General features: G+C 46.2%; 3 protein-coding genes across 9 annotated transcripts in view; 2 read left to right on the forward strand and 1 right to left on the reverse strand.

Moving 5' to 3' along the window:
• ZNF667 (zinc finger protein 667) overlaps positions 1-20,358 on the reverse strand; it is a 33,388-nt gene extending 13,030 nt beyond the window's left edge. The window contains exons 1-4 of one of the 6 annotated variants that reach the window (XM_028839795.2): positions 20,272-20,358; positions 6,436-6,526; positions 4,796-4,922; positions 2,277-2,369 (exon numbers count right to left, since the gene is read on the reverse strand). In XM_028839795.2, the coding sequence (XP_028695628.2) occupies positions 2,277-2,369; positions 4,796-4,922; positions 6,436-6,468 (253 nt within the window). In that variant the 5' untranslated portion in view covers positions 6,469-6,526; positions 20,272-20,358. Of the gene's footprint in view, positions 1-2,276; positions 3,831-4,795; positions 4,923-5,323; positions 6,404-6,435; positions 6,527-19,525; positions 19,592-20,075 lie in introns of those variants that run through there. The other 5 variants (XM_028839796.2, XM_001095162.5, XM_077979950.1 and 2 more) reach the window with 5 other exon arrangements.
• On the forward strand, positions 19,365-20,295 carry LOC144337104 (uncharacterized). The gene has a single exon (XM_077979970.1). It carries the CDS (start codon positions 19,365-19,367, stop codon positions 19,947-19,949), a length of 585 nt encoding a protein of 194 aa, XP_077836096.1. The 3' UTR covers positions 19,950-20,295.
• Positions 19,823-27,458, forward strand: part of ZNF471 (zinc finger protein 471) — a 31,155-nt gene continuing 23,519 nt past the window's right edge. For both annotated transcript variants that reach the window (XM_077979940.1, XM_077979944.1), the window contains exon 1: positions 19,823-20,422. The gene's annotated coding sequence lies outside the window, so the exon portion shown is untranslated. The remainder of the gene's footprint in view (positions 20,423-27,458) is intronic.

The following is a 27,458-nucleotide window of genomic DNA, read 5'->3' on the forward strand; positions in this document are numbered from 1 at the left end:
ATCAGGAACATAAAAAGAATGCCCACTTTCACAACTATTATTCTACATTCAACATAGCACTGGAAGTCCTAGCCAGAGCACTCAGAGAAGAGAAAGAAATAAAAGGCATCCAAGTTGGAAAAGAAGACGTCAAATTATTCTTCTTTGCAGATGATATGATCTTTTGGTTGGGAAATCGTAAAAAATCTACCCTAGAAACTATTACAACTGGTAAATTTAGTAAAGTTGCAGGATACAAAATCAACATATAAAAATCCAGCAGCATTTCTATATGCCAACAGTGAACAATCTGAAAAAGAAATCAAGTAATCCCATTTACAATAGCTACAAATAAAATAAAATGCCTAGGAATAAACTTAACAAAAGCAGTGAAAGAACTCTACAATGAAAACTACAAAACCTTGATGCAAGAAATTGATAAGGACACAAAAACATAAAAAGATAGTCCATGCTATGGATTTGAAGAATAATTATTAGTAAAATGCCCACACTACCCAAATTAATCTATGGATTCAATGCAATCCCTATCAAAATACCAGAGACATTCCTCACAGAAATAGAAAAAATAATCCTAAACTTTATATGGAACCACAAAAGACCCAGAATAGCCAAAGCCATCCTGAGCAAAAAGAATAAAACTGTAGGAATCATATTGCCTAAGTTCAAATTATACTACAGAGCTATAGTAACCAAAACAGCATGGTACTGAGATAAAAACAGACACACAGACCAATGGAACAGAACAGAGAACCCAGAAATAAATCCATACATCTACAGTGAATTCATTTTCAACAAAGATGTTATAAATATATATTGGGGAAGGGACAGTCTCTTCAATAAATAGTGCTGGAAAAACTGAATATCCACATGCAAAAGACACTAGACCCCTATCTCTTGCCATATGCAAAAATCAAATCAAAATGGATTAAAGACAAATCTAAGACCTAAAACAATCAAACTACTAAAACAAAACACTGGCAAAAGTATCCAGGACATTGGTCTGGGCAAAGATTTCTTGAGTAATACCCCACAAACACAGGCAATGAAACTAAAGATGGACTAATAGAATCATATCAAGTTAAAAAGCTTGGGCACAGCAAAGGAAACAATCAACAAAGTGAAGAGACAATCTACAGAATGGGAGAAAATATAAACTACCTATCTGACAAGGGATTGATAACCATAGAATACACAAGGAGCTCAAACAACTCTATAGAAAAAAATGCAATAATCCAATTAAAAAATAGGCAAAAGATCTGATAGACATTTCTCAAAAGAAGATTGGCCGGGCGCGGTGGCTCAAGCCTGTAATCCCAGCACTTTGGGAGGCCAAGACGGGCGGATCACGAGGTCAGGAGATCAAGACCATCCTGGCTAACACAGTGAAACCCCATCTCTACTAAAAAAAATACAAAAAAAGTAGCCGGGCGAGGTGGCTGGCGCCTGTAGTCCCAGCTACTCGGGAGGCTGAGGCAGGAGAATGGCCTGAACCCGGGAGGCGGAGCTTGCAGTGAGCTGAGATCCGGCCACTGCACTCTAGCCTGGGCGACAGAGCAAGACTCCGTCTCAAAAAAAAAAAAAAAAAAAAAAAAAAAGAAGTACATACACATGGCAAACAGGCATATGAGAAAGTGCTCAACATCACTGATCATCAGAAAAATGCAAATCAAAACTACACAGTATCATCTCACCCTAGTTAAAATGACCTTTATCCCAAAGCAGGCAAAACAAATGCTGGTGAGGATATGGAGAAAGGGGAACCCTCGTACACTGTGGGAATGTAAATTAGTACAGCCACTACTGAGAACAGTATGGGGAGGTTCTTTTATGAAGTAAAAGGGATGACATCTGACTGAAGGCTTTCCCACACTTTTTGCACTTTTTAGTGTTTGGAGGCTCCAAACACTAAAAATATGCTGAAATCTTACTATCTAAGGTAATGGTATTAGGAGGTAGGGCCTTTGGGAGGTGTTTAAATCACCAAGGTGGAACCCTCATGAATGAGATTAATATCATCTATAACCACCTATAATCTCTCTCCCAGAGAGCTCCCTCACTCCTTCCTCCATGTGCAGACACAGCAAGAAGGTGCCACCTATGAACCAGGAAGTGGTCCTCACCAGACACCGAATCTGCTCAGGCATTGATCTTGGACTTCTCAGCCTCCAGAACTGTGAGAAGTAGATTTCTGTTGTTTGTAAGTCACCTAGTGTATGGCATTCTGTTATAGCAGCCCCAGTAGACTGAGACATATGCCGTGGTTCTCTGTCACTCACCAGGAGCCCGGCGTCTTCTTACTGGCTCTACCATCCAGGGCGCTTTCCCTTTCTCCAATAAGGTGATCACATTTGGTCTCCGAAAGGAAAGACCTGTACATGGCACAAACATGGGAAATGATCATAAATATGGGCACCACAGAAGTCACAGCCACGTTCTGCATCAACAGGAATGCAGGTGTAGTAACATGAAGGGAGCACGCAGGATGTGAAGGGCAGCTGGAGAATGGGGAGTGTGAAATTGTGATTTCTAATAAGAAACATTATTTGCTTTTCACCCCTATTTCCTGGCACACAGCTCCTTAAACCCTTGGAATCTCCTGCATATGTGCCTTTTGTATGCTAATGAGAAGACTGTGGTTGGGGGCTCCTGGACAGCCTTCAGATGGGGGCCGGTTGCCAACCATGTGATTAGAGGGTTGGAACTTTCAGTCCCACCTCCTGACCTCTGGGGAGGGGTCAGGGGCTGGAAGTTGAGCTGATCACTAATGGCCAATGATTTAATCAACCTTGCCTACCTGAAGCCTCCTTAAAAGCCCCCAGTGGACTGGGTTTGGAGAGCCTCAGGGTTGTTGACCACGTGGAAGGTGGTACAGTAGAAGGTGCATGCTCTGTGCCCCTCCCCTATAACCTGTCCTCTGCATCTCTTGCATCTGGCTGTTCAACTGCATCCTCTGTAATATCTTTTACACTAAACTGGTAAGCATAAATAAAGCGCCTCCCTGAGTTCTGAAAGCTACTCTAGCAAATGACTGAACTTGAGGAGAGGGTCATGGGAATCCCCGAATTTAGAGTTGGTCAGTCGGAAGGCCTCTGAAGTAGGGGACAGTCTTGTGGGACTGGGCCCTTACCCTGTGGGATCTGACACTATCTCCAGGTAGACACTGTCAGAATTAAATTGGAGGACACCCAGCTGGAGTCTGCTGGAGAACTGTTTGTTGTGTGTGGGAAAATCCCCAAACATCTGGTGTTAGAGTGTGCGGTGTTGAGTTTGGTTGTTTAAATCTCACACGTGGAGGCAGAAATCTAAATTATAGCCAGTAGAGTTGTTAAACTTTAATTCTACAAAGCAAACTATTTTCCTGAGAATTAGGTCAGAAGCTCCTGAGGCTGGTTATGAACTTACTGTCTTTCTGCTCCAGACCCCCACCCTTTTATTGTCTGTTTTGTGTGCCAGGGCTGGGGCTTTGCTATCTTCACTTCTGCTTCACCAGCTGCTTCCTGTCAACATCCACCAATAACGGGCTTTGCTGGTTTCAATGTTTGGTTTTTTTTTTAGTTCTGTATTCCCAGAACCAGTTTCATCTGGCCCCTCAGAAGTATAAACAAATCAGGCAGCACACTGCCCCCTCCTTCAGAAGTCTGAGTCCCAGATCCAAGGAGACCTTCCTTGAAGCCCTAAAAACCCTAAACTCTTCCCTTTGTCCCTCCAACCCCAGGGATGGTGGCAGCATCCTGCAGTTACATCAATGTCCACAGTTCACCGTTCAACAACACCTCTTAAATCAATTCCTTAAATTCTATCAAAAGAGGGCCGGGCACAGTGGCTCACACCTGTAATCCCAGTATTTTGGGAAGCTGAGGTGGGAAGATCACGAGGTCAGGAAATCGAAACCATCCTGGCCAACATGGTGAAACCCCGTCTCTACTAAAATACAAAAAATTAGCCAGCTGTGGTGGAGCACACCTGTAATCCCAGCTACCTGGGAGGCTGAGGCAGGGGAATTGCTTGAACCTGGGAGGCGGAGGTTGCAGTGAGCAGAGATCGCGCCACTGCACTCCAGCCCGGAGATGGAGATAGAGCAACACTCTGTCTCCAAAAAAAAAAAAAAAAAGTCTATCAAAAGAACTCAAAAGTTACCTACAGAGTTTCCATATGACTCAGCAATTCTACCCCTAAGTCTATACCTCAGAGAAATGAAACCATACATCCACACAAAAAACTTGTACATGTTCACAGCAGCATATCAAAATAATGAGAGTGGAAACAACCCAAATGCCCGTCAATTAACTGATGACTAGATAAACAAATGTGGTCTATCCATACAATACATATTATTTGACAATGAAAAGAAATGAGGTATTGGCACATGCTACAACGTGATGAACCTCAAAAACATCGTAAATGAAAGAAGCCATGTATTTATGATTTCACACATATGAAAGGACCAGAACAGGCATATCCATAGAGATGGAAAATGGACTAGTAGTTGCCCAATCCGGGGGGTATGAGTGGTTGGGGGAGACGAAGAGTGACTGCTTATGGGTACTGGGTTTTGGGGTGGGAATAATGAAAATATAATCGATTGTGGTGATGGATGCATAACTCTGAATATACTATTATAAAAACCATTTAATTGTGCACTTTTTATGGGTGAATTGCATACTATGTGAATTATATCTCAATAAAGCTCTTTAAAAACAGAAATTGCAGTGGTTTCCATTTTCCAGACCAGACCCAGAGTGATGCATGTCCCTCAGTAGGCTGGTTCTGGATTGTTGGGGAAGAAGAGCCTTACCAAGCGAGACCAGGTTCCGGTAATTCTCCAACATGACATCTTCATACAAATCCTTCTGAATGGGGCTCAGCCATTCCCACTCCTCCTGGGAGAAGTAGATGGCTAAGTCCCCAAATGTTATAGGTGCCTGAAATGAAAAATCAAATGTCTATTCACCATGGACTTGTGCTTCCACGTGGCTGGAGGAAACGGTGCACACATCTTAAACATGGGAGACACGAGGTACCAAGAATCATTCAGGAAGCATTCAGGGTTCTGAGGCCAAAAGGGGCAGGTGTGTTAAATAAATTAAATAAAATACAATAGAAGACATAGCTGTTATTAAAATTATGTTGCATTAAGAACACGCGGCAGCCTGGATCAACCAGGCATTTACAAAGTCAAGGCATTCTTCTAAGCACCTGACTGTGCTGGTTCACTTAGTGCTCATGTGAATCAGTGACAGAGGCACTGTCAGCAGAATCACAGGATGTTACAGATGAGGAAACGGAGGCCCAGAGACAGAAGAAAACTTCCTGCAGGTCTCACAGCTAGTAAATGGAGAAGCTAGGGTTCAGTCCAGATAGTGTAGCTCCCGATTTAATCTCCTAACCACATGCTCTCCAAGAAACCTGTGAATATGTTACACATGACAAAAGGTTCTTTGAGGGTACAATCAAGGTTACTGACCACTTGACCTTGGCGGATTATCTCAGACTTGACCTGGCCAGTTGGTTATTGGTTCTTGCTGTCTTGAAGATGAAAAATGAGGGTCAGGTGGAAAGTGTGAGAAGGAACTGAATCTGGCCAATAACCAGCAAGCTTGGAAGAGGACCTCAGCCCCAAATGAGAACACAGCCGACCGACACCTTGATTTCAGCCCTGTGAACTCCAAAGCAGATGACCCAGCTAAACCACGTTGTGCCTGGACGCCAACCACAAAACTGCATGATAATAAACACGTGTTGTTTTGAGCTGCCAAGTTTGCAGCTAATCTGTTAAAGCAGCAAGGGGGAACTAATACACGTAAGTGAAAGCAAACACGCTTGTTATGGGAAACTGCATTTGAGATGCCTGTTGTAAAAATCACTTGATGATTGACAGCGGTGGAGCATGCTGACCACAGGAGGCTGCCCATACCACCTCAGTGCCTGCGCCAATGCACTCAATGGAATAGCAGGGCTATGTGGTGCCTCTGAGTCTTGGGACCTTAGCTGGAGAGATTTCCTCCATGTAAATATGGGTTTTACAAGGAGAAACAAAACCACACAACAAGACTAACTCCAGAGCACATGTCAAATCCCTTCTGCTACTGCAGTCCCCACCTGGGCATTTATCTGCATGCTGAGAAATCACAGTGGCTCTCATCTTCCTCCAGAGAGGATGACATTTCTCCCGGCACTAGCAAAGCCCCTAGAAATGTTGAACCAACAGGCAAGTGGCCATGTGCACACTGGGGAATGGAGAGAGGCCCACTGGGCAGTTTCCTGGCTGCTGGGCCCTTCTCAGGCTCTCATCCCCCATGGCAATGGAAGAAAACCAAGGGCTAGGTGTTGGATGGATCTCCAATAGGCAACAAGTCTCCATGGAAGGAAAGCAAATGGTCCACATCTCACAGGACACGATGGGATGTTCCTGAAGAAACAGGAATTGCCACTTACCTTGGATTTGGATTTCCCCCGTGCAGCTGGCATCCCTTCTCCCCCTTTAGGGTCCACACTCAGAGAGGGGCAGAGAGCTGGTAAGGCGGGGCTGTGGGGAGAAGACAGGTCATGAGGCCAACTGGGTCTTTTGGGCAGTGCCAGAGCGCACAGGCCCCTAACCTGGAGGCGCACACACACACCCAGACGCACACACACACACCCAGACGCGCACACACACACCCAGATGCACACACACACACCCAGACGCACACACAGACGTCAGAACACCTGGCGCATTTCTGTCCCCCTCACCCTCTCACGGTCAGGGAGGGGCACGGCCAACACTTTTTGTGCCTAAGACTGCAGCAGGTTCTTGATCAGGAGGCAAATAAGGACTGTACAGACCTCTGGCCATCCATTTGACAAGTATTTACTGAGCACCTACTAGGTGTCCAGCTGTCCCAGGTAGTGGGGAGACAGCAGTGAGTTACAGTGGAAGACTGCCGGCTCCCAGGCACCTTACATTCCAGTAGGGAAAGCAAGTCCATAAAAAGAACAATGATAGGCCGGGTGCTCAGGCCTGTAATCCCAGCACTTTGGGAGGCCGAGGTGGGTGGATCACGGGGTCAGGAGATTGAGACCATCCTGGCTAACAAGGTGAAACCCCGTCTCTACTAAAAATACAGCGACTTGGGAGGCTGAGATAGGAGGATTGCTTGAGCCTGGGAGGCAGAGGTTGCAGTGGGCAAAGATCATGCCACTGCAGTCCAGCCTGGGTAGCAGAGTGAGACCCTGTTTCAAAAACAAAGCTAAACAAAACAAAATTAACTCTAATGATAAATGTGTTGCTTTTTACCCTTTCCAATGTAGCTACTGGAAAATGTAAAATTATATGCCTCACATTATGTTTCTGCGAGGCAGTGCTGCCCCATGCTCTAGTATTGTATTGCCCCATTTTCCACACAACACTTACCACTTTCCGAAAACAGCTTGTTTATGTGGGTAGTACCTCCCGCCTCCCTACACACACACAGTGATCTGGGCTGGAAAGCGGAGACTTCGTTTTGTTCGCCGCTCTCCTCCCAGGGCTGAGAACCAACCTAGCACAGAGCAGGTGCTCAAGAAACACTTGTTGACTAACTCAACCAAATCCTCAGTGTGCTGAAACCCCATCCCAGAGACACAGTTCTGTCGTGGCCATTCCCTGGCCCAAGGTGTGAGCATGACTACCAGCTGGGTCCTGGGAGACCCTTGAGAATGCTGGAACCTGGGAGGTGGCCCTGCAGACTCTGAAACATAAGCCAGTAAGAGGTAACCCCCACCTCTTGTTAGAGCTCTTGTGAGAGGGATCCCTGGTTACCAGGCCTCTGGTTTAATAAAACATGACCAGGGTGACTCTGTCTTAAAGTGAGTAGCTAGACGTTCACAAGGCCCCCGCTATAAGGTTCATGCTTACAGTCTGAAAATAGCTACATCCTGAGCTGACCACCTATTATAATTACAGAAAGTTTATGGACACACAGAACATCTCCCACCAAGCCTGCAGAATGTCCAGGTGTCCTGAGAGTGCAGCCCACTTTACTCAGAGATAACATCAATGACCAGGCTTCGGTTGAAGGATGAATGGTCATTGATAGCACAAATAGCCCCTACCTTTAGTGAGCTCATCTGCACATTCCGGGTTTAATGATAGCTGCTTACAGTTTCCCATTCCTTCTCCTGCTTTCTGAGAACACCCTACTCTGTAACAGAGTAGTTCCCAATAAACTTGCTTCTTTCACCGTGCTCTGTGACTCACCTTGAATTCCCTCCTGCGCAAGATCCAAGAAACCTCTCTTATGGTCTGCATTGGGACCCTCTTTTCCAGCAACACTCACTGGGCAAGAAGGGGTGGGGTCCCATGTGGGTGAGCCATGGTCCAGGAGGGGCCTCTAATTAGCACTGTGTGCCACGCCGGCCACATCAGGCTAAGGGGGATACCTGACTTCATCTGCCTGGGAATGGGATCGGGGGACGAGGGCCCTGGGGCATTAGTGACTGTGGCAGACCAGAGTTATGGCCCCCACAAAGATATGGACATCCTGATCTTCAGAACCCATGAATATGGCACCTTACATAGCAAAAGGAACTCTGCAGATGTGATGAAGTTAAGGATCTTGGGGGCGGGGGACATTATCCTGAAAATAGAAAAAACACAAACCGTTTTTCCTCTGCTCTCACACCACAGCAATCAATACAGAAGACTTCCATGACCACATGTGTGAGGAATTTTCCCCACACCCCCAGCTGGTTGTCCTCCAACTCAATTCTGACACTGTGTTCCTGGGCATAGAATCAGATCCTAGAGCTTGAGGGCTCAGCCCCCAAGACTGCCCCACATTCAGATGCAAGTCCGGACTTCAGGAACATGCGACTGACTGGCTTTAAGCTGGGGTTCCCACAATCCCCTTTTGGGGATTATTTATATATAAATATAATAATTATTAATAATTATTCAATTAATAATTTGCTAAAGCAGCTCACAGAACTCAGGCAAATACTGACATTTACTGGTTGATGATGAAGGCTACTCTGAATAATACAGAGGGAGAAACGTGTAGAAATACAAGGTATGTGTGAGGTGGTGTGGAGCTTCCATGCCTTCCCTGGGAACCCTCCAAGAACCTCCACGTGTTCAGCTATCCAGAAGCTCTTCAAACCCTGTCCTTCTGAGTATTTATGGTGGCTTCATGACACAGGCAAGATTAAATTACTGGCCCTTGGTGATCGACTTAACCTTCAGTCTTTCTCCCCTCCCGGGAGGTTGGAGGGTGGAGCTGAAAGTCCCAACTGTCTAGTCCTGCCTCAGTCTTTCTGGTGACCAACCCCATCCTGAAGCTACCCAGGGGCTACCAGCCACCAGCCATCTCATTAGCATACAAAAGACATGTAAAAGAAAAGGGCATGGTGGCTCACGCCTGTAATCCCAGCACTTCGGGAGGCTGAGGTGGGCAGATCACTTGAGGTCAGTAGTTCAAGACCACCTTGGCCAAAATGGGGAAACCCCGTCTCCACTAAAAGTACAAAAATTAGCACATGCCTATAATCTCAGCTACTTGGGAGCCTGAGGTAGGAGAATCGCTTGAACCTGGGAGGCAAAGGTTGCGGTGAGCCAAGATCACGCCACTGCACTGCAGCCTGGGTGACAGAGCCTGGGTGACTCTGTCTCAAAAACAACAAAAACTCTGGACCCCAAAATCACTAAGACAAAGGGAAGTCAAGATGGGAACTGCTTCAGGCAAACCTGCCTCCCATTTTATTACTAACCACATACCTCCCTCACAGTTTGCCCACAAGGAAATCCTTTATGGACAAAGGACACACAGAATTCATGAGACAAACACGTATCTGATTGCTTCCTCTGCCCTATTTCACTAAGCCAGACTAAGGCATACGTGACTACTCCTCTACCCTCCTCTCACATGTAAACTGTGTATTCAGTGAAAGGCTAATCAGAGACTCAAGGAATGCAACTGTTTGTCTCTTATCTACCTATGACCTGGGAGGCCCCTCCCTCCCTTTGAGTTGTTCCACCTTTCCGGACCAAACCAATGTACATCTCACATATACTGGCTGATGTCTCATGTCTCCCAAAACCGTATAGAACCTAGCTGTGCCCCGACCACCTTGGGCATGTGTCAGGACCTCCTGAGGCTGTGTCACAGGTGTGTCCTTAGCCTTGGCAAAATAAACTTTCTAAATTGACTAAGACTTGTCTCCGATATTTTGGGTTCACAGACATCACTTTGGAAATTCTAAGATTTCAGGAGTTGTATGCCAGGGAAGAGGTTAAAGGCTAAATAGATCATTTTCAATAGCATAATCTTGGATTGCCCAAGTGGGCTCAACATAATTACAAGGGTCCTCTTTATAAAAGGGAGGCAGAAGGATGAGAGTCAGAGAGAAAAAGAAATTGCAAGATGGAAGCTATGCTGCTGGCCTTGAAGACGAAGGAACACCTGCTGACACGGCTTCATAGCTCTGCCTTTCAGAACTGTTAAGAGAATACATGAGTGTAGCTTGAAGCCATTAAGTTTGTGGTAATTTGTCACAGCAGCAAGAGGAAATGAACACAGTGACCCTTCCACCATTTCCTTCCAGTCCTCATGCCCAATAAATGGGCTTCTTTGGCTTTGTCAGTGACCAGGTGCTGAAAACATCGGTAATTCAGGGGAATCACAGGGCTACGGTGAGATGAAGAGGTAGGCTCGTGATCACTGAAGTTGGCCTGTGAGGCCACTCCAAGAGGCAGAAAGGATTCCAGAAACACCAGCCCTGCCTGCCTCCCTCTTGCACGCACGCGTGTGCGCACGCACGTGCATCCAGAGCTCCCTCATGCTGAGGAAGCTCAGGGTCTTGCCTTGTTTTAGCCAGAGGGAAGGGCCAGGCGGCCACCAGTCGTGGTAAACACATCACTCTGGGGTCAGATCACCTGAGCGTGGCAAGTGTTCCTATCAGCTGTGTTACCCTGGGCAAGCCACTGGACCTCTCCGTGCTGCAGGTTCCTCACCTCTCAACTGGGGACAATTCAGAACCTACTTCTGGAGGGAGTTGTAAGAATCAAGAATCACATTCGGGTCCCACACCCCCATCCCCATGCCGGTGCTTCCCTGCTAGTCCCTGAAGGGGCTGCCACAGCCCCACCTCACTTCCTTCAGTCTGCTCAAACCTCACCTTCTCAGCAAGCCTCACTAACCATTCTATTTAATAACGCAAGCTGCCCCCACCTACCCTTCACAGCTGGTTCAGATATTTCTTTTTTCAGTAGCTCTTATCATGGTGTAACTCACGGCACAATTTGCTTATTATGTCTAGTGCTTACCGTCAACCGTCCCGAGGACGGGTGTCTCTATTCCAAGTGCCTTAGACCAGCATCCAGCACACGGAAAGGGCTTAAGTGTTTGCTAACTGAATGACTGAACGGCTCTGTAATATTAACTTTCTTTACCAGCACTTTTTCAAGGAGCCTTTCCTCACCCACTAAACCGGGGTAGGGCTATCCTTCGCATGTATCAGGTGCCACTTCTTCACAGGGGAAACACGTTCCATTGTGAGCACATCTGCCTTCTGGCTTCACCTCTTGTCCTTCACCGGACAATGAGTTGACCAATGTTCTCATGTGTGTAGCTGTGTGATCCTGAGCAAGTTACTGAACCTTGATGGGTCTTTATCTCCCCCCTTTACATCTGCAAAGGGAGGACAAAGGGCTGTTGGAGGATGAGATGAGATCATATCAGTCAATGCTCCATTAAGGTAAACTGTATTTACCATCATTGCTGTTGAGGTTACAAGTGCCAGGTGGGGCCAGTTCTGTGGGAGGTGAGTTTGGTAAAATGTCACATTGACCGTCCTTTGCCCACGTGCTCTATGCACGTGCTCAGGTGTGTGTGTTGAATGTACCCCATGCCTGGGCAGCGACATCACCTCTGCAGTTAACAACGATGAGAATAAAAGCTGTGCTGGATCCTTTATATGCATTACACCATCTCCTTTAACCTTTAATGGCAAACCAACCACCCAGGGTTCCTATTTTCCATCGCAGGGATGAGGGATGATGACCCGTCTGTTGTCACAGAGCTTTAGCTGATGGAGCCTGGATTTGAGGCCCTATCCACAAGCTGCACACACTGCACTCCTCACACGGGGCAGAAGTCCACTATCCACCCTGGCAGGGTACAGGAGGCGTCAGTGTGGTGAAATGCTTACTGAAAACATCCCCACGTTTCTGTCATAGTAGAGTGGCCACAGGAGTTGGGGGAAATTTGAGCATATCATGTTAAGACTGAGGAGCGAGGGCTCGGTGACAAACTGAGCAGACTGGCTTTTGATTCTGACTTTTCTGAGCGAGGCTTCCTTCGTACAGAGATGGGGACCAAGGGGCCTGCCCTGAATCCTGGACACCTGAATTCTGGGCTGTGTTAGACCCTATGACAGTGGTGTGCTGGGGAATGTTTAACAAGCAGCTTGCTGCAGGGGTGATTTATAGTGTTTACTAACTTCCACGGAGTAAATCCTCTGATACCATTTGGCTCTGTGTCCCCACCCAAATCTCATGCTCAATTGTAATCCCCAGTGTTGGAGGTGGGGCCTGGTGGGAGGTGACTGGATTATGGGGGTGGATCCTTCGTCAATGGTTGAGCACCGTCCCTTTGGTGCTGGTCTCATGAGTCAGTTCTCACGAGATCTAGTTGTTTAGAAGTGTGTCGCAACCCCCGCCTCTTTCTCCTGTTCCCACCATGTAAGACACCTCCTCCCACTTTGCCTTCTGCCATGAGTAAAAGTTTCCTGACGCCTCCCTGGAAGCTGCTGCTTCCTGTACAACTTGCAGAACCGTGGGCCAATTACACTTTTCTTTTCTTTTTTTTTTGTTGAGACGGAGTCTCGCTCTGTCGCCCAGGCTGGAGTGCAGTGGCCGGATCTCAGCTCACTGCAAGCTCCGCCTCCCGGGTTTATGCCATTCTCCTGCCTCAGCCTCCCGAGTAGCTGGGACTACAGGTGCCTGCCACCTTGCCCGGCTAGTTTTATGTATTTTTTAGTAGAGACGGGGTTTCACCGTGTTAGCCAGGATGGTTTCGATCTCCAGACGTCGTGATCCGCCCGTCTCGGCCTCCCAAAGTGCTGGGATTACAGGCTTGAGCCACCGCGCCCGGCCTAAACTTTTCTTTATAAATTACCAGTCTCAGGGATTTCTTTATTAGCAGTGTGAGAACGGACTAATACACACTCCCACCACAGCAGGCTGTAAGCTACTGAACTGACGTCACTTGGCATGGGGCTGAATGGCTTGGGTGAACCAGCTCCAGCACACCACTGCTGCAGGGCCTTCGAGAACAAAGCCCTATTCTTTGCCTGGGAATTCTCAAACTTTGGGCAGATATCCCTGAAGAGTACAGGAGGGCTGATGCCTATTTCTATGGTTTGCGGTAAATCCCAAAGCAGCTGCCCATAACAGAAAACTCTTTTGACTTCTTGTTTTGAAACATGTTCATTTGCGCATACTACTTCAGAATAAATCTGGGTTTGTGTTAATGTAAAAATCATGGGTTTTTGTTGTTGTTGTTGTTGTTTTTTTTTTTTTTTTTTTGAGACGGAGTCTTGCTCTATCGCCCAGGCTGGAGTGCAGTGGCCGGATCTCAGCTCACTGCAAGCTCCGCCTCCCGGGTTTATGCCATTCTCCTGCCTCAGCCTCCCGAGTAGTTGGGACTACAGGCGCCCGCCACCTCGCCTGGCTAGTTTTTTGTATTTTTTAGTAGAGACGGTGTTTCACCGTGTTAGCCAGGCTGGTCTCGATCTCCTGACCTCGTGATCCGCCCGTCTCGGCCTCCCAAAGTGCTGGGATTACAGGCTTGAGCCACCGCGCCCGGCCAAAAATCATGTTTTAAATGATTTACCAGATAAGCAGATCACTTGGCTTTCCCTGTCCAATTACTCAGGTAAAATGACTTGTTCCAGAAAGTTGTAATGCATTCATCCTGCAGTTTTCACAGGTGTTTGCACTCAGCCACGCACCCCAAATTTGAGAAGCATGATTCTTGTCTGATGTGGTCTGGCTGGGTCCCCACTCAAATCTCATCTTGAATTATGGCTCCCATAATTCCCATGTGTTGTGGGAGGGACCTGGTGGGAGATAATTGAATCATGGGGGCAGTTTCCCCCATGCTGTTGTCAGGGCAGTGAGTAAGTCTCATGTGATCTGAGGGTTCTGGGTTCTGTAAGGGAAACCCTTTCCGCTTGGCTCTTCTCATGGCAGTAAGTCTCACGTGATCTGAGGGTTCTGGGTTCTGTAAGGGAAACCCTTCTCGCTTGGCTCTCCTTCTCTCATTCTCCCTGCGGCCACGTAAGACAGGCCTTTCACCTTCCGTCAGGATTGTGAGGCCTCCCCAGCCACGTAGAACTGTGAGTCCGGTATGTCTTTATCAGCAGCGTGAAAACAGACTCATACACTGTCCATAAAACAATTTTCTTCAAGGAACTCGGCACTACTGGGGAAGAAAGAACAGCAGTTTGATATTAGATAATCCTGGATTCAAAGCTTGTCTCTGCCAATTACCGGCTGTGAAAAAAATTACACAAAGCCTGTTTGCTCATCTATACAATGGGGTAAAGAAAACCTACCTCACCTCTGCTGTTAGGATATTTACACGTGATGTCTTCGGTAACTGGAACATGGTCATTGCTTGCCTTCCTTTTCCTCTTCAACTCACAATACAGTGGACCCTTGAGCCACGTTAGTTTGAATTGTGAGGGTCCACCTATATGCAGATGTTTTTCAATGGAAGTTACACTGAGTGTGCCTACCTCTCCTGCCTCCCCTTCCAGCTTCTCCACCTCTTCCACCTGTGAGACAGTAAGACCAGCCCCTCCTCTTCCTCCTCAGCCTACTCAACTTGAAGGCCATGACTATGAAAACTACTCCTACTTAATGAACAGTAAATATATTTTCCTTATGATTTTCTTAATAACATTTTCTTCTATCTTATTGTAAGAATAGGGTATGTAATACATGTAACACACAAAATATGTGTTAACAGATTGTTTAGGTTATTGCTTAGGTGCCAGTAAAGTGACCATTAGACTATCAGTACTTAACTCTTTAGGGAGTCAAAACTATATGTGGATTTTCTACAGTACAGGGGGTTGGTACCACTAACCCCTGCACTGTTCAAGGGTCAACCACATACCACGCATCCAAGAGACCAACAAAGACTAGACCCACTAAAAAGGCTGAGATTAGAATTCTTATCTAGTGCTGGAGGAGAGAAATTGGTATAACCTCAATGGAGGGCAATTTGGCAATGTCTTTAAGACTGAAGATACACATTCTTCACCCCTATTATACTCTTTAATCCAGCAATCTTATTTCCTGTACATGTCTTCAGATGTCTTTGCACATGTGCACAATGAGAGACACACAAAGGTATTCACCGTGGCAGAGTTTATAGAAAGAGGCAGTACATTTCCTTGGGTAAGGGTGTGGGCCTGCAGCAGGCTGTCTAGGTTCAGTATTTAACTCTGCCATCCGCTATCTGTGTGGACTTAAGACACTCTACGTGTCCTCTCCGGGGCTAAGCTTCCTCATCTGCAAGATGAGACAAAACACAGTAATGACTTCACAGGGTTGTGGTGAAGATTAAATGAGTCAAAATAAGCAACACATTTAGAGGAGTGCCAGGAAGCAGGGTCAATGCTAAGAATTTTATTATTACTACCACCATCAGGAGACTGGAAACAACCTAAGGGCCCATCAATAGGAAAATGGTTCAGTGAATATTACATGCATATAATGAGATACCACGTATTAAAAGGAACAAAGTAGAACCATAGTAGTGATTCCTAATTGGGGGTAATTTTGCCCCCCATGAGAAAATTGCAATGTCTGAGGCTGTTTTTGGTTGTCACATCTGGGAGGTGAGGTACCCCTGGCATCCAGTGAGTGGTGGCCAAGGATGCTGCTCACCATCCTGCAATGCACAGGACGGCCCTCCAGAGCAGAGAAGGATCTGGCTCAAAACATCAACTGTGCTAAGGCTGAAAAACCTCCAAGATAAAATGGTATAAGGGGAAAAATATAGAAAAGCCATTTAGAAAAACCAAAATATAGTATACAAATACATGACTTTGAAAAGGCGCTGGAAAGATAAACAAAAAGTTTGTAGCAGTGACTGTCCCTGAAGAAAGGAACGAGGTTATATGTGTGGGAATCCACATATATAACATATTTTGGATTTGGAAAAATCCAAAACCCGCTTTTTGCTCTCTATGCTTTGTTTTTGTGTCATGAACGTATAATTACATCTTCAAAACAACAAACGAAATAAAAGAAGGCTGGGTCGCACATACCCCATCAAGGCAGGGCTGTAAACCTGGCTCGTCTTCTGAGTCCCTGATGATAGATGAGAAAGGGCTTTGAAAGGCACAAAGCTACGTCCTCCTGAGGTGAGGACGGCTGGAACATGCTTCAAAGAGCTACTGAACAGTGGTTGTGCCTCCCCTTTGAGGCAAATAACTGAGGGGCCTTCCCCTCCTGCCTTGGCACCCCTTTGAGCCTGGGGGGCTGTGCTGGGTATTGAATTGGAGGAGGGTCCTGATATACTGAAAACCAGCCATTAAATGCACTGCCACAGCCTCACTGCCTCCTTTGGGCCAGTCAGCTTTTGCTGTACCAGCTGTCAAATATTCAAAGATCACTCCTGGCCTGAACCTGCCAGTCCCAGAGGCCAGGAACGTATGTAGGCAATTTCACCAAAGACCGCAGCACAGCTGTTACAGGAAGAACACAGGCTATGCATATGCATGTCTAGCCTGCCATTTCCCCACTTTGTGTGGGAACAGATTAGGTTTCCTCACTTGCAGGATGGGGCTAGGAATATCCCTACTGCAGGAAAGTGCAGCTCTGAGGACTGTTTTTGATAAGATATCCAAGCAGAGGTCACTTGCATCCTCCCCCTGACTCCTCCAAATCAATTTATCTCATTCCCAGAGGCCCCAAAGGAGCCTGGGCTGCAGGCACTCAGAGCTGTAGCTCTCAACTCTGTGCGTACATTAGTCTCTTGGGAGCTTTCTAATAAATAGTGACAGCTGATGGCAGTTCACTATGCCAGACCAAGTAAATCAGAATCTCTGGGGATTGAGTCTGACCCGCCTTTTTATTTTATTTTATTTTTTTAATAAAGCATTCCAAGGTGACAGTAACGTGAAGCCATCATTTAGAGTAACGTTTGAGTCTCAGAGCCTCAAGGACAGAGCTAGAGATCTGACCTGTTTCTGTTGAAGTCCAGACCTCAGTGAAAAGTCTTTGGTAAGATCAAAGTCAAACTCTTAGATTCCCTAATCAAGGGATTCCAGAGGGTCACTGCTGGTGGCCATTCCTGGCTCTGGAGTTGACCAAGATGCCCATGGGAGACCTGGATGTTGACTCTGAAAAGAACACCTAACAACACCCGGTAATCCTTTTACCCTGCTTTCCTTTTCAAAATACAATCAGCACCTATTATAGACTTTATTTTTGTCTCTCCCACTAAATGCAAGCTCCAGCTAAGTAAAAACCTTGCCTGTTTTGTTGAGTGACTAGCACAGTGCCCAATCCGTGGTAGGCACTCACTGGCTAAACGAATGAATGCATCTCGGAGCTTACCGGGGCTGCAGGTCATGGACACCTTTCTTCTCATCTCAGAACACTATCCCTTTGATCTCTTCCCTCCCTGCCTTCCCCAGCTCCCTTACTCTTCTCCCTCTCATCGTGCCCTGGGTCTGTCCATGCTTTTGCATCACCGTCCTCTCAATCAGTGATTTTGCCCCTGCAGAGGACACTTGACAGTGTCTGGAGACATTTTTTTTTTTTCGCTTGTCACAATCTGAAGGGAGGTGCGGTGTGCTACTGGCCTGGTAAATAGAGCCCAGGGTTGCTGCACAACATCCTATAATACATAGAATAGCACCCCCTCCCATCTCCCAACAAAAAACTATCTGGCCCCAAATGTCACAGTGATAAGGCTGTGAAACACTGGTCTGGACAGAAACATTTCCAGATCCATGTGTTATATGAGAACATCCCTTAGTCCCTGTCACTTCAAAGTTCTGTTCTTGACCCCATGCGTTCCCCATGGGCTCCCTAGGGACATCTCCATCAGGAAGATCCTTTGTTCCTGATCCCACCTCCTCCACCCTACTGCTGCCCTCCCAGGACCCTGACTACACAATTCTGAACCTAAGCCCTGATCTAGACGTCCAAGTTATTTTACCTCTGAACCTGAAACCTTTACTCTAGGCCTCATCTTTTTGCTTTTCTACCTATGGATTTTATTCTCCAGGTGTGGGATGCCCGCGATTATGCTACTAATAAAACGATGACCATTTATGTGGCACTTCCTTGTGCCAAGTTCTACTTATGCTCACCATAAGCCTGAGGTTGGTTCTGTTATGACTACTGTTTTACAGGAGAAACCGAGGGGTGGTGGACTTAACTAAGCTCTCCCAGTCACAAAGCTAGCCAGTAGTGAAACCAGGAGTCAACACCAGACAGTGGGGCGCCACAGTCCATACTCTTGTTTCCAAGCTACGCTGGTAGGAAGGGGACACAACCATACGCAGCGTCAGTGGAGGGCTCTGTCCTCCACTCAAATGCACACATGCAGAAAACAGACGACACAGGTGGTTGGCGGGGACAGTGCACCACTGCTCAAATGGAGGTGGTCAGATGCCCTGGTATGTGGACAAAGATCGCCCAGTCCCAAGTTCAGAGATGCAAACTCCTCCAGCATTCACCACTATCTCTGCCTCTGTCTAGGGTCAAAGAAAAACGACCACCAGCACCAAAACCAACACCTAAACACGGTGATTAGTATGTGACAAGGTCTGTCACATGTCAGGGTGTTTCAGCTACGTCATCCCATTTAATCTTCCCAATAACACCCAGGCAGGTGCTATTAATATACTATTGTACCAAGGAGGAGTGTCATGCACAATTAAACAGTTCCACAGATTTCCAGGGCAGCCCATCACACCTTAGAGCTGCTCAGAATTCTCCCCCTGCGGGCCTCCATTTCCATGGTTACAGTGCAATATACACCAGAAGGGCACAGTCACACACTCACAACCGCAAAGCCACTGACGCTAAGTGGCAGACAGACGCCCAGACAAATCACACAGTAACCCAAGGCTACAATAAACGCCCACATCCGCTTGACACTGACACACACGCACACACTCCCGCAACACAAATCTTCACAGCCAGCGTCACACACCCACTCCCGGCTTCCCACTGGCTCCATTGTTTCCTTCGCGTGGGTCACGCAGCGATACACATCCGCAGTCCCGACATAGCTCCCTCACACACAGGCACACATGGCGCGCCTCACACGCGGGCGCACAAACCCCGAGAGCCACAGCAGCGAAAAGGCGCAAACCCCATGCAGTCGCGGGCCCAGAACCCACGCAGGCTCGAGCCCACGGCCCCCGCAAGCACCCGCGCAGACGCCCACGCGCGCCCGGGCAGTAAAGTCCACGCAGTGGCGGGCGCGCCGCCCACGCCCTCAAAGAGACACACGCACACTCTCGCCAGCCCCCTCACCTCGGTCTTCCCAGGCTCCGACCCCAGCGGCGACCACCGTGACAGCCGCGCGGGGACCCAGCGCCTGCGCAATCCCCTCCGGGACCCCGGGACCGCGCGCCGCACCCCCCTTCACACACGCACCACGCAGGCAGGCGCGTGGCCCCGCCCCCAAACAAGGCCACGCGGCGCGCGCTCACCCGCCTCTCGGGGAGGGAGCCACCAGCCCCGGCCTGAGACCCCGCCCCCTCAACGCCACACGCTCAAGCGCGTTCGCACAATCGGTGCAGTCCTGGGGGCGGACGCTCCAGGCCCCGCGCCTGCGCACACTCCCGGGGCTGGCACGCGCACCGGGCTACTAGGGGACGGGCGCTCGGCCCTGCTTTTCATCCTCTCAGGAGATCACGTGTGGACACTGAGGCCCTTCCTCGAGCTCTTTAACTAAACGCAACCTCCCCAGTTCGCCGCCTTCCCGGCTCCCACACCCACACGTTCCCGTGTGAGGGCTTATTGCCCCCCACCCGCCACCATCCTTCGCCCCCACATTCACGAGGTTTGGAGCCGGCCTCACCCGCGCGTGCGCACTACGCAGTCACCCTGCAACTTCCAGAAGCCACCGGGGTGCAGCGAGGCTGTGGAAGGTCCCACCCACAACGTGAGGTGAAGAAAGCTTGGGCTGCGCTGGTTCTGCTCTGTCCGGGTCGGAGATGAACTGACCCGGGAGAGTAGCACAGGGATGTTTCTTTCCGCCGACGGTGAGGACTCACCTGCACGTTTTGCGAAGACGCCCACAGGCCTTTGCGTGGCGCCCGGACTACATTTCCCAAAGGCCCCTGCGCGGCCTGCGGCTCTTCCTTGCGGTGTTGCGCCTGCGCAGCCGGCGGGCTGGTGGTGAGACTGCGTCGGGGATGAGACGGGGTAGGTGAGGCGACCCGGGCTGGGAGAAGCAGCGAGGAGGGGCGGGCAGCGGAAGGTCCGGGAGTGTCCGCCATAAAGTCTTGTGTGGTGACCGTTGCGTAATTGTGAGTCTGTGAGAGAAGATGTGAAGTATGGCCTCGTCCCGGTCATCTGGGCGTGCGGGTCGCGGGTTTTGATCTCACTTTTGTGTAGGTGAGACCCACATTGTGTTACCCTGAACATGTGTGAGGACGAACCTTTGTGTTTCCTTAGACGTGTGTCTCCGAGCCGAATTTTGTGGTTTTGTACGTCGCGGGGGGGGGGGGGGGCATTCATTTTGAATATGTGTGTATGTTCTGGATATCTGTTTAGCTTCTGCATCCACGTTTACGGAAGCGCAGAGTTGAGTAGGTGGCAACAGGTACTGTGTGACCCCACAAAGCCTGAACTGTTTACTATTGACTCTAGAGCCCAGTTTTTGCGGTGTGTACATCCCTGTGGGGAACCACTGATTTTGAATATGTATACTTGTGTATATTTACGTCTATTCTATGACTGCTTTTGCACAATGGTAGGGTTCAGTACTTGCAGCAGAAATCTTGTGACCTAAAAGCCTAAAATACTATCCTGCTAAGGTTTCTAGCACTAGCCAGTTTTTGTGATTGAGTGGTGTGTGTGTGTGTGTGTGTGTGAGAGAGAGAGAGAGAGAGAGAAACCAGTGTTTTATTTATTTATTTATTATTATTATTATTATTATTTGTGACGGAGTCTCGCTCTGTCGCCCATGCTGGAGTGCAGTGGCGCGATCTTGGCTCACCGCAACCTTTGCCTCCCGGGTTCACGCCATTCTCCTACCTCAGCCTCCCAAGTAGTTGGGACTACAGGCTCCCGCCACCACGCCCAGCTAATTTTTTTGCATTTTCAGTAGAGACAGGGTTTCATCATGTTGGCCAGGATGGTCTCGATCTCTTGACCTCGTGATCTGCCCGCCTCGGCCTCCCAAAGCGCTGGGATTACAAGCGTGAGCCACCATTCCTGTCCCCAAGTATCTGGAATCTTATTATGACAACGTGTTTGTGTTTGGAACATGAGGGAAAGGAGGAGAGCAGGGGAAGGGAGGGTTTCTGAGCTGATCTTGGGAACTGCAGGACAGACTTGGCGTCTTACAACTCCTTTCTTTCTCCCTAACTTTGCCTTCCCAGGACAATTTCTCTTCAAAAAGAGGGATCAGGAGGAAAAAATGAGCAATCAGCTCACTGCAGCACTACTCCTGCCTCAGCCTCCCAATTAGCATGGGACTACACGTGGCTAATTTTTTGTAAAGACAAGTTCTCACTGTGTGGCCCAGGCTGATCTCAAACTCCTAGGCTCAAGCAATCCTCCCACCTTGGTCTTCCAAAGTGTTGGGATTACAGGCATGAGACATGGCACCTTGACAAAAATCACTTTTAAATTTTAAAGTCATGTCCCAAGTAAGTTGGCATTTCCTTCTCCTGTGATTTTCAGTCTTTTCCTTCAGCACCTTGCTGTCTCATAAAGACCTTGTTAGGGTCTTAGTCCTTATTTCTCCCTTTCTGGCAAATGAAAGACCAAAAGGGATGGCTAAAGTAGCCCAGTGCCCTCTGTCGACGTTCTTCTCCGCTTAACCATCATGTATGTATTCACTATAAGCATTGTGCCTACGATTCTGTGAATAACTGGTGGCTGAGAAATGTACCGTCTGTAGAGAAAAAGGGAGCTATCCTTGAGAAGCACGTAAGATGATGAGGGATTGATGCCTTGTTATGAGGTACCATGCCCCAGATAGCTCTAGCCTACTCTGAATATCTGTGAGCTCTGGCTTGCAGTATATTCTAGAAGATGATTTTGTTCTTAAAGGATGAGGTCTGGTCAATGGGGACAGGAAATTTGCTATGAGGAATTAAGATTCCATGGAGTAATGAGGTCCTATTTCAAGATGATACTGTGGCCACATCTGTGGAATGCTGGGGTCTTTTCCTATATACAGAGAACAAAAAAAGGCATATTGTTAGGCAGGATAGAATCAATTTGAGAAAAAAATAACCAGGAAAGTTTTAGGAAAAAAGTGGTATTTAGGAGGGTTGAAGCCATTACATGAAGAAAATATGCTCTTTTAAATAGAATATATCTACACTGTGGATAAAAAAAAAAAAAAACTTTCAGAAGAGTAAATGGTAAGAAGTACTGCCACCTTGACCCAATTCCCTCCCTAAGGCTAATTAACTTTTCATTGCGAGATCATTGTAAACTCACAGGAAGTTGCAAAAATAGTACCTTTCACCTAGCTTTCCCCAGTGGTAACATTCTACATGACAGTAATATAATATCAAACCAAGAGATTGATATTGGTACAGTACACAGACCTTATTCAGATTTTACCACTTTGAATATGTACTTGTTCATTTTATTAGGGTTTTGCCATTATTACACTCATGATATTGAATCCCTTATCTAAGAATACGATGTGTGTTTCCATTCATTCAGGTCTTTTAACTCCATTGGTAGAGTTTTCAAAGTTTTCATAAAGGTCCTGTTGAGTATATTACCAGATATTTTCATCTCTATTATTGTAAATGGTGTCATTTTACTCTGCGTATTTTCTATGTATTTTGTATGGTGTATTAGTCTGTTCTTACATTGCTACAAAGAAATACCTGAGACTGGGGAATTTATAAAGAAAAGAGGTTTAATTGGCTCATAGTTTTACAGGCTGTATAGGAAGCATAGTGGCTTCTGCTTTTGGGGAGACCTCAGGAAATTTCCGATGGGGGGGAAGGCAGAGGGGGAGCAAGGAGTCTCACATGGCAGGAGCAGGAGCCAGAGAAAGGTGGGGGTAGGGGAGGTGCCACATGCTTTTAAACGACTAGATCCCACAAAAACAAACTCACTATCCTAAAGACAGTACCAAGGGGATGGCGCTAAACCATTCATGAGAAACCACCGCCATGATCCTGTCACCTTCCTCCAGGTCCCACCTCCAACATTGGCAACTACCATTCCACATGAGATTTGGTGAGGACACAGATAAACCATATCAGTGTACTATTTATTTTTTGGATCATATATCTTATTGTAAACATAACACAACTTATTTAACTCTTACTATCACGTAGGTTTTTTTGCCTTAAATCTGGCTATCATAACCAATGCTATCCTGATCCATTTTTCAGCTGATTTTGACCTTCATCTGTAATTATTTCCTTAGGATCCATTTCTATATATTTTTCTTTCCAATTACATTGGAGCATTTTAAACTTAGTTGATCTCCCACTATTTAAAAACTTAATACTATTTGGATGGAACACCAGCAGGGATTTATATATTGTAATTTGAGTTTAGGTCTAAGTAGCCTGTAACATTTGCCTACTGTACAATCTAAGTACTGTAGGAAATAATCACTTCAAATTCATATGCTTCAGTTCATGTCTTTTGCAGGGACATGGATGAAGCTGGAAACCATCATTGTCAGCAAACTGTCACAAGATCAGAAAACTAAACACCACATGTTCTCACTTATAAGTGGGAGTTGAACAGTGAGAACACGTAGACACAAGGAGGGGAACATCACACACCGGGGCTTGTGGGGGTGGGGGGCTAGGGGAGGGATAACATTAGGGGAAATACCTAATGTAGGTGGCGGGTTGATGGGTGCAGCAAACCACCATGGCACATGTATACTTGTGTAACAAAACCACATTCTGCACATGTAACCCAGAACTTAAAGTATAATAAAATAAATAAATTCATATGCTTTTAAAAACACACTTAACAAAAAATGATACACTTGAAAATGAACTTTTTTAGTTGTAATTGTACATTCTAACAAGATAAAGTTAGTTACATAAAGCTTTTTCCTTTTTTTGGCTGTAAAATATGACTCAAACTTGGTAACTTTTTTGCCCTATGATGTATAGGTTTGCTACAGCTGCTATAATAAAGTACCACAGACTGGTGGCTTAAATAGCAGAAATTTGTGGTCTCTTCATGTCATTTTCCCCCATGCATGCGTCTGTGTGCAAATTTCACCTTTAAAATTTTTCCTTTTAATTTTTACAATTTTCTTATTTTTAATTTTTGTGGATACATAGTAGGTATATATATTTAGAGGGTACATGAAATATTTTGAGAAGTTTCCCCTTTTTATAAGGATACCAGTTAGATTAGATTAGAGTCTACCCTAATGACCTCATTTTGATATAACTAATTATATCTGAAACAACCAAATAAGGTCACATTCTGAGGTGCAGTGTGTTAGGCTTTCAGCATAAGAATTTGTGGGGACACAGTTTATAACACATGAGAAAAGCTTTTCTAAATGTCTCCATTTTACATCTTAATATAGTGTTGCTAAAGCATAATCCTATTTTATGTAGCATCAAATGTTAAGCTTAGGTTTTTTGGTTTATTTTTGGCTAAGACAGGTTCCATGTGAGGAGAGGCATTTTAAAACGTACCCTGGATTTTTAAAAATCAGGTATGGTAAGGTGACAGACATGGAGACAACTGCCTTTGCATGAAGAGTTTATTACTTCCATTTCCCAGCAGAAGGGAGCATGCCACACCGTACAGAGCCACATGGGGATGTCTCAAGATTTGGTCAGGAGGCAGAATGAGTGCCTGGGCAGAAGGGAAAAAGCCTAGACCCAGAGCCTTTATCATGTTTTCTTTAGAAAAGGCAGAACCAGGCAGGGGCAACAATTTAGGATTGTCTAGTTTGAATAATGTCGCCAGGCTCTGGGCTATGGGGGTAGTCTCTAGTTGTCTGGTCCTCAGGTTGGTTTAGGGCAGGGGAAATAATGGTTGGTGTATGAGAGTTAGATGAAGATGGTAATTGGGGTTATGGGCTTTGGGTTGGTTGGTTGCATATAAAGGGTATATTTATGGGCAAGCTGTTTACTGCCTTTAAGAATTAGCTAGCTGTAGGAGGGGCTCTCCCCAGCCAACTACAGCTAGCTCCCCTACCCTAATATGTTGGAGCATAATAAAATATAGAAAATAAAAACATATCTCTAGAATAAGCAGGCCCATAAATACAGAAAGTAGATTACTATCCGCTTTGTGTTAGAGGAATGGGAGGTGAGGAAGGGGATAGCTAAAGGTTATGGGGTTTCTTCTTGATGTGATAAAAATGTCTAAAATTGACCATGGCGATGGTTATATGTCTATGAATATACTAAAAGTTACTGATTTTTACATTTTATGTAGGTGAATTATATAGCTTATGACTATATTTCAATAGAACTCTCATTTTTTTAAAGATACAGTGGTGGAGTCAGAAGTCAAATTGAAGTAGATGACATTCTTCCTCCCTATTCAGGAATCAGTTGAATGATGAAGATCCTTAGTCTTATCTACTCCAAGAGAGATTTCAGCTGGGTCCCATCTGTTGCCATTTGGAATATTAAATAGTTTGCCAAGGATAGAAACTAAGTCTGTGCAAGAATGTATAGAGTCAGAATGGTCACGCTTCTATACCTCCTCCTCCCCACCCACTTCTTCCCCAAGTCATTCTTCGATTCCAAGGGCAAGGTGAGCTACCTGTGGAATGTAAGTATGGCCTATTTTTTTGTCTGTCCTGAATGCCAGCACTTTAGGAGAAGTGAAAAGTAGATTCAGTAACATGAGAATATTAGAAAACCTGGTTGTAGGCTACAGTGTCATATACTAGATAATCTCCTTGGTGTTACCCTAGAGAATACTCAGTCTTCATTAGTTAAATACATCTCTGCTGCACCCACTGTGAAATACTGGACGTTGAGTTGCCCATGTGGGAAGCAGCTGAATTATAATCACTTACAATTCAGAGGGAATATGGATTTGATGCTTACTTTTTTTTTCCTTTTTTTTGTGAAATTTTGGTCATGATGGCCCATGAACAAAAATGGGGTATACATAAGGTAAAAATTAGATAAAGAAAACATTATATATGTAATGTAATGATAATTTAATACATAGTATGATAATGGAAATATCCCTTACTTCCTTGGTGGGATGAATGAGGACAGAAGAATCAAAATAACCTCTTGTTACTGGTTGAATTTTGGCTGCCCCAAATTTTGCATGTTGAAGTCCTAACTCCCAGTATCTCAGAATGTGACTGTATTTGGAGATAGGATTTTTACAGAGTTAATTAAGTTAAAACGAGTTCGTTAGGGTGGGTCCTAATGCACTCTGACTAGTCTCCCCATGTCTCCATGGGTTTTCTCTGGGTACTCCAGATTCCTCCCACATCCCACAGATGTGCACAAGAAGTTAACTGGTAGGTCTAGGTTGTCCCAGTCTGAGTGAGTGTGGGTGTGTAGTAGGCTACACCATCTAGGTTTGTGTAAGTACACTCTATGATGTTTGCACAACAAGCTTCTTAGGAAATTGCCTAAGAACCCATTTCTCAGAATGGATCTCCATCCTTTAGCGATGTAGACTGTATTTTCATACTGTAAATAGTCCCCTTGTGGTAGATTTCAATCTATGAGTATGACATCACTGAATGTGGAGTTAGAAAGAAAGGTACAGTTCATGGCTCACAGTTCTTACAGCCCTTTTAATCTCCTAAATGACTACAGCAATAAAGTATCTTTTGTTAAAATATCTGGCCTTTTGTTCTTGGTTCCTGAAAAAGCTCCAGAACAGCTCCAGAGCCATAAATGTGAAAGACAGTATTTCAACCACACATGAGTTTATGTTAATGAGGTGATTTTTGGAAACTCACAAGATAATCCCAATATTTGGGGGGAGCAGTAGCTAGTTGCCAGAGGAACCAGCCATGTACTCAGAGGATTGGAACTCACAGCTCCACCCTCTACTTCCTGGAAAAGAGAGGCTGAAAATTGAGTTGATCGCCAGTGGCCAGTGATTTAATCAATCACATCTACATAATGAAACCTCCATAAAAACCAAAAAGACCTGAGTTCAAGCGGCTTCCAAGAAGGTAGACAAAAACACATCCTCATGCTGGGAGGGTGGTGCACCCCAGCTCCACGGGCACAGAAGCTCCTGCACTAGGGATTCTCTTGGACCTTGCCCTACATGTCTCTTC

This window comes from Macaca mulatta, chromosome 19 (genome assembly GCF_049350105.2).
Source record: "Macaca mulatta isolate MMU2019108-1 chromosome 19, T2T-MMU8v2.0, whole genome shotgun sequence".
NCBI lineage: Eukaryota > Metazoa > Chordata > Mammalia > Primates > Cercopithecidae > Macaca > Macaca mulatta.

Excerpts from the sequence above, each read along its gene's own strand:
- LOC144337104 (XM_077979970.1), top strand. The coding sequence starts at position 19,365 with ATGCAGTCGCGGGCCCAGAACCCACGCAGGCTCGAGCCCACGGCCCCC.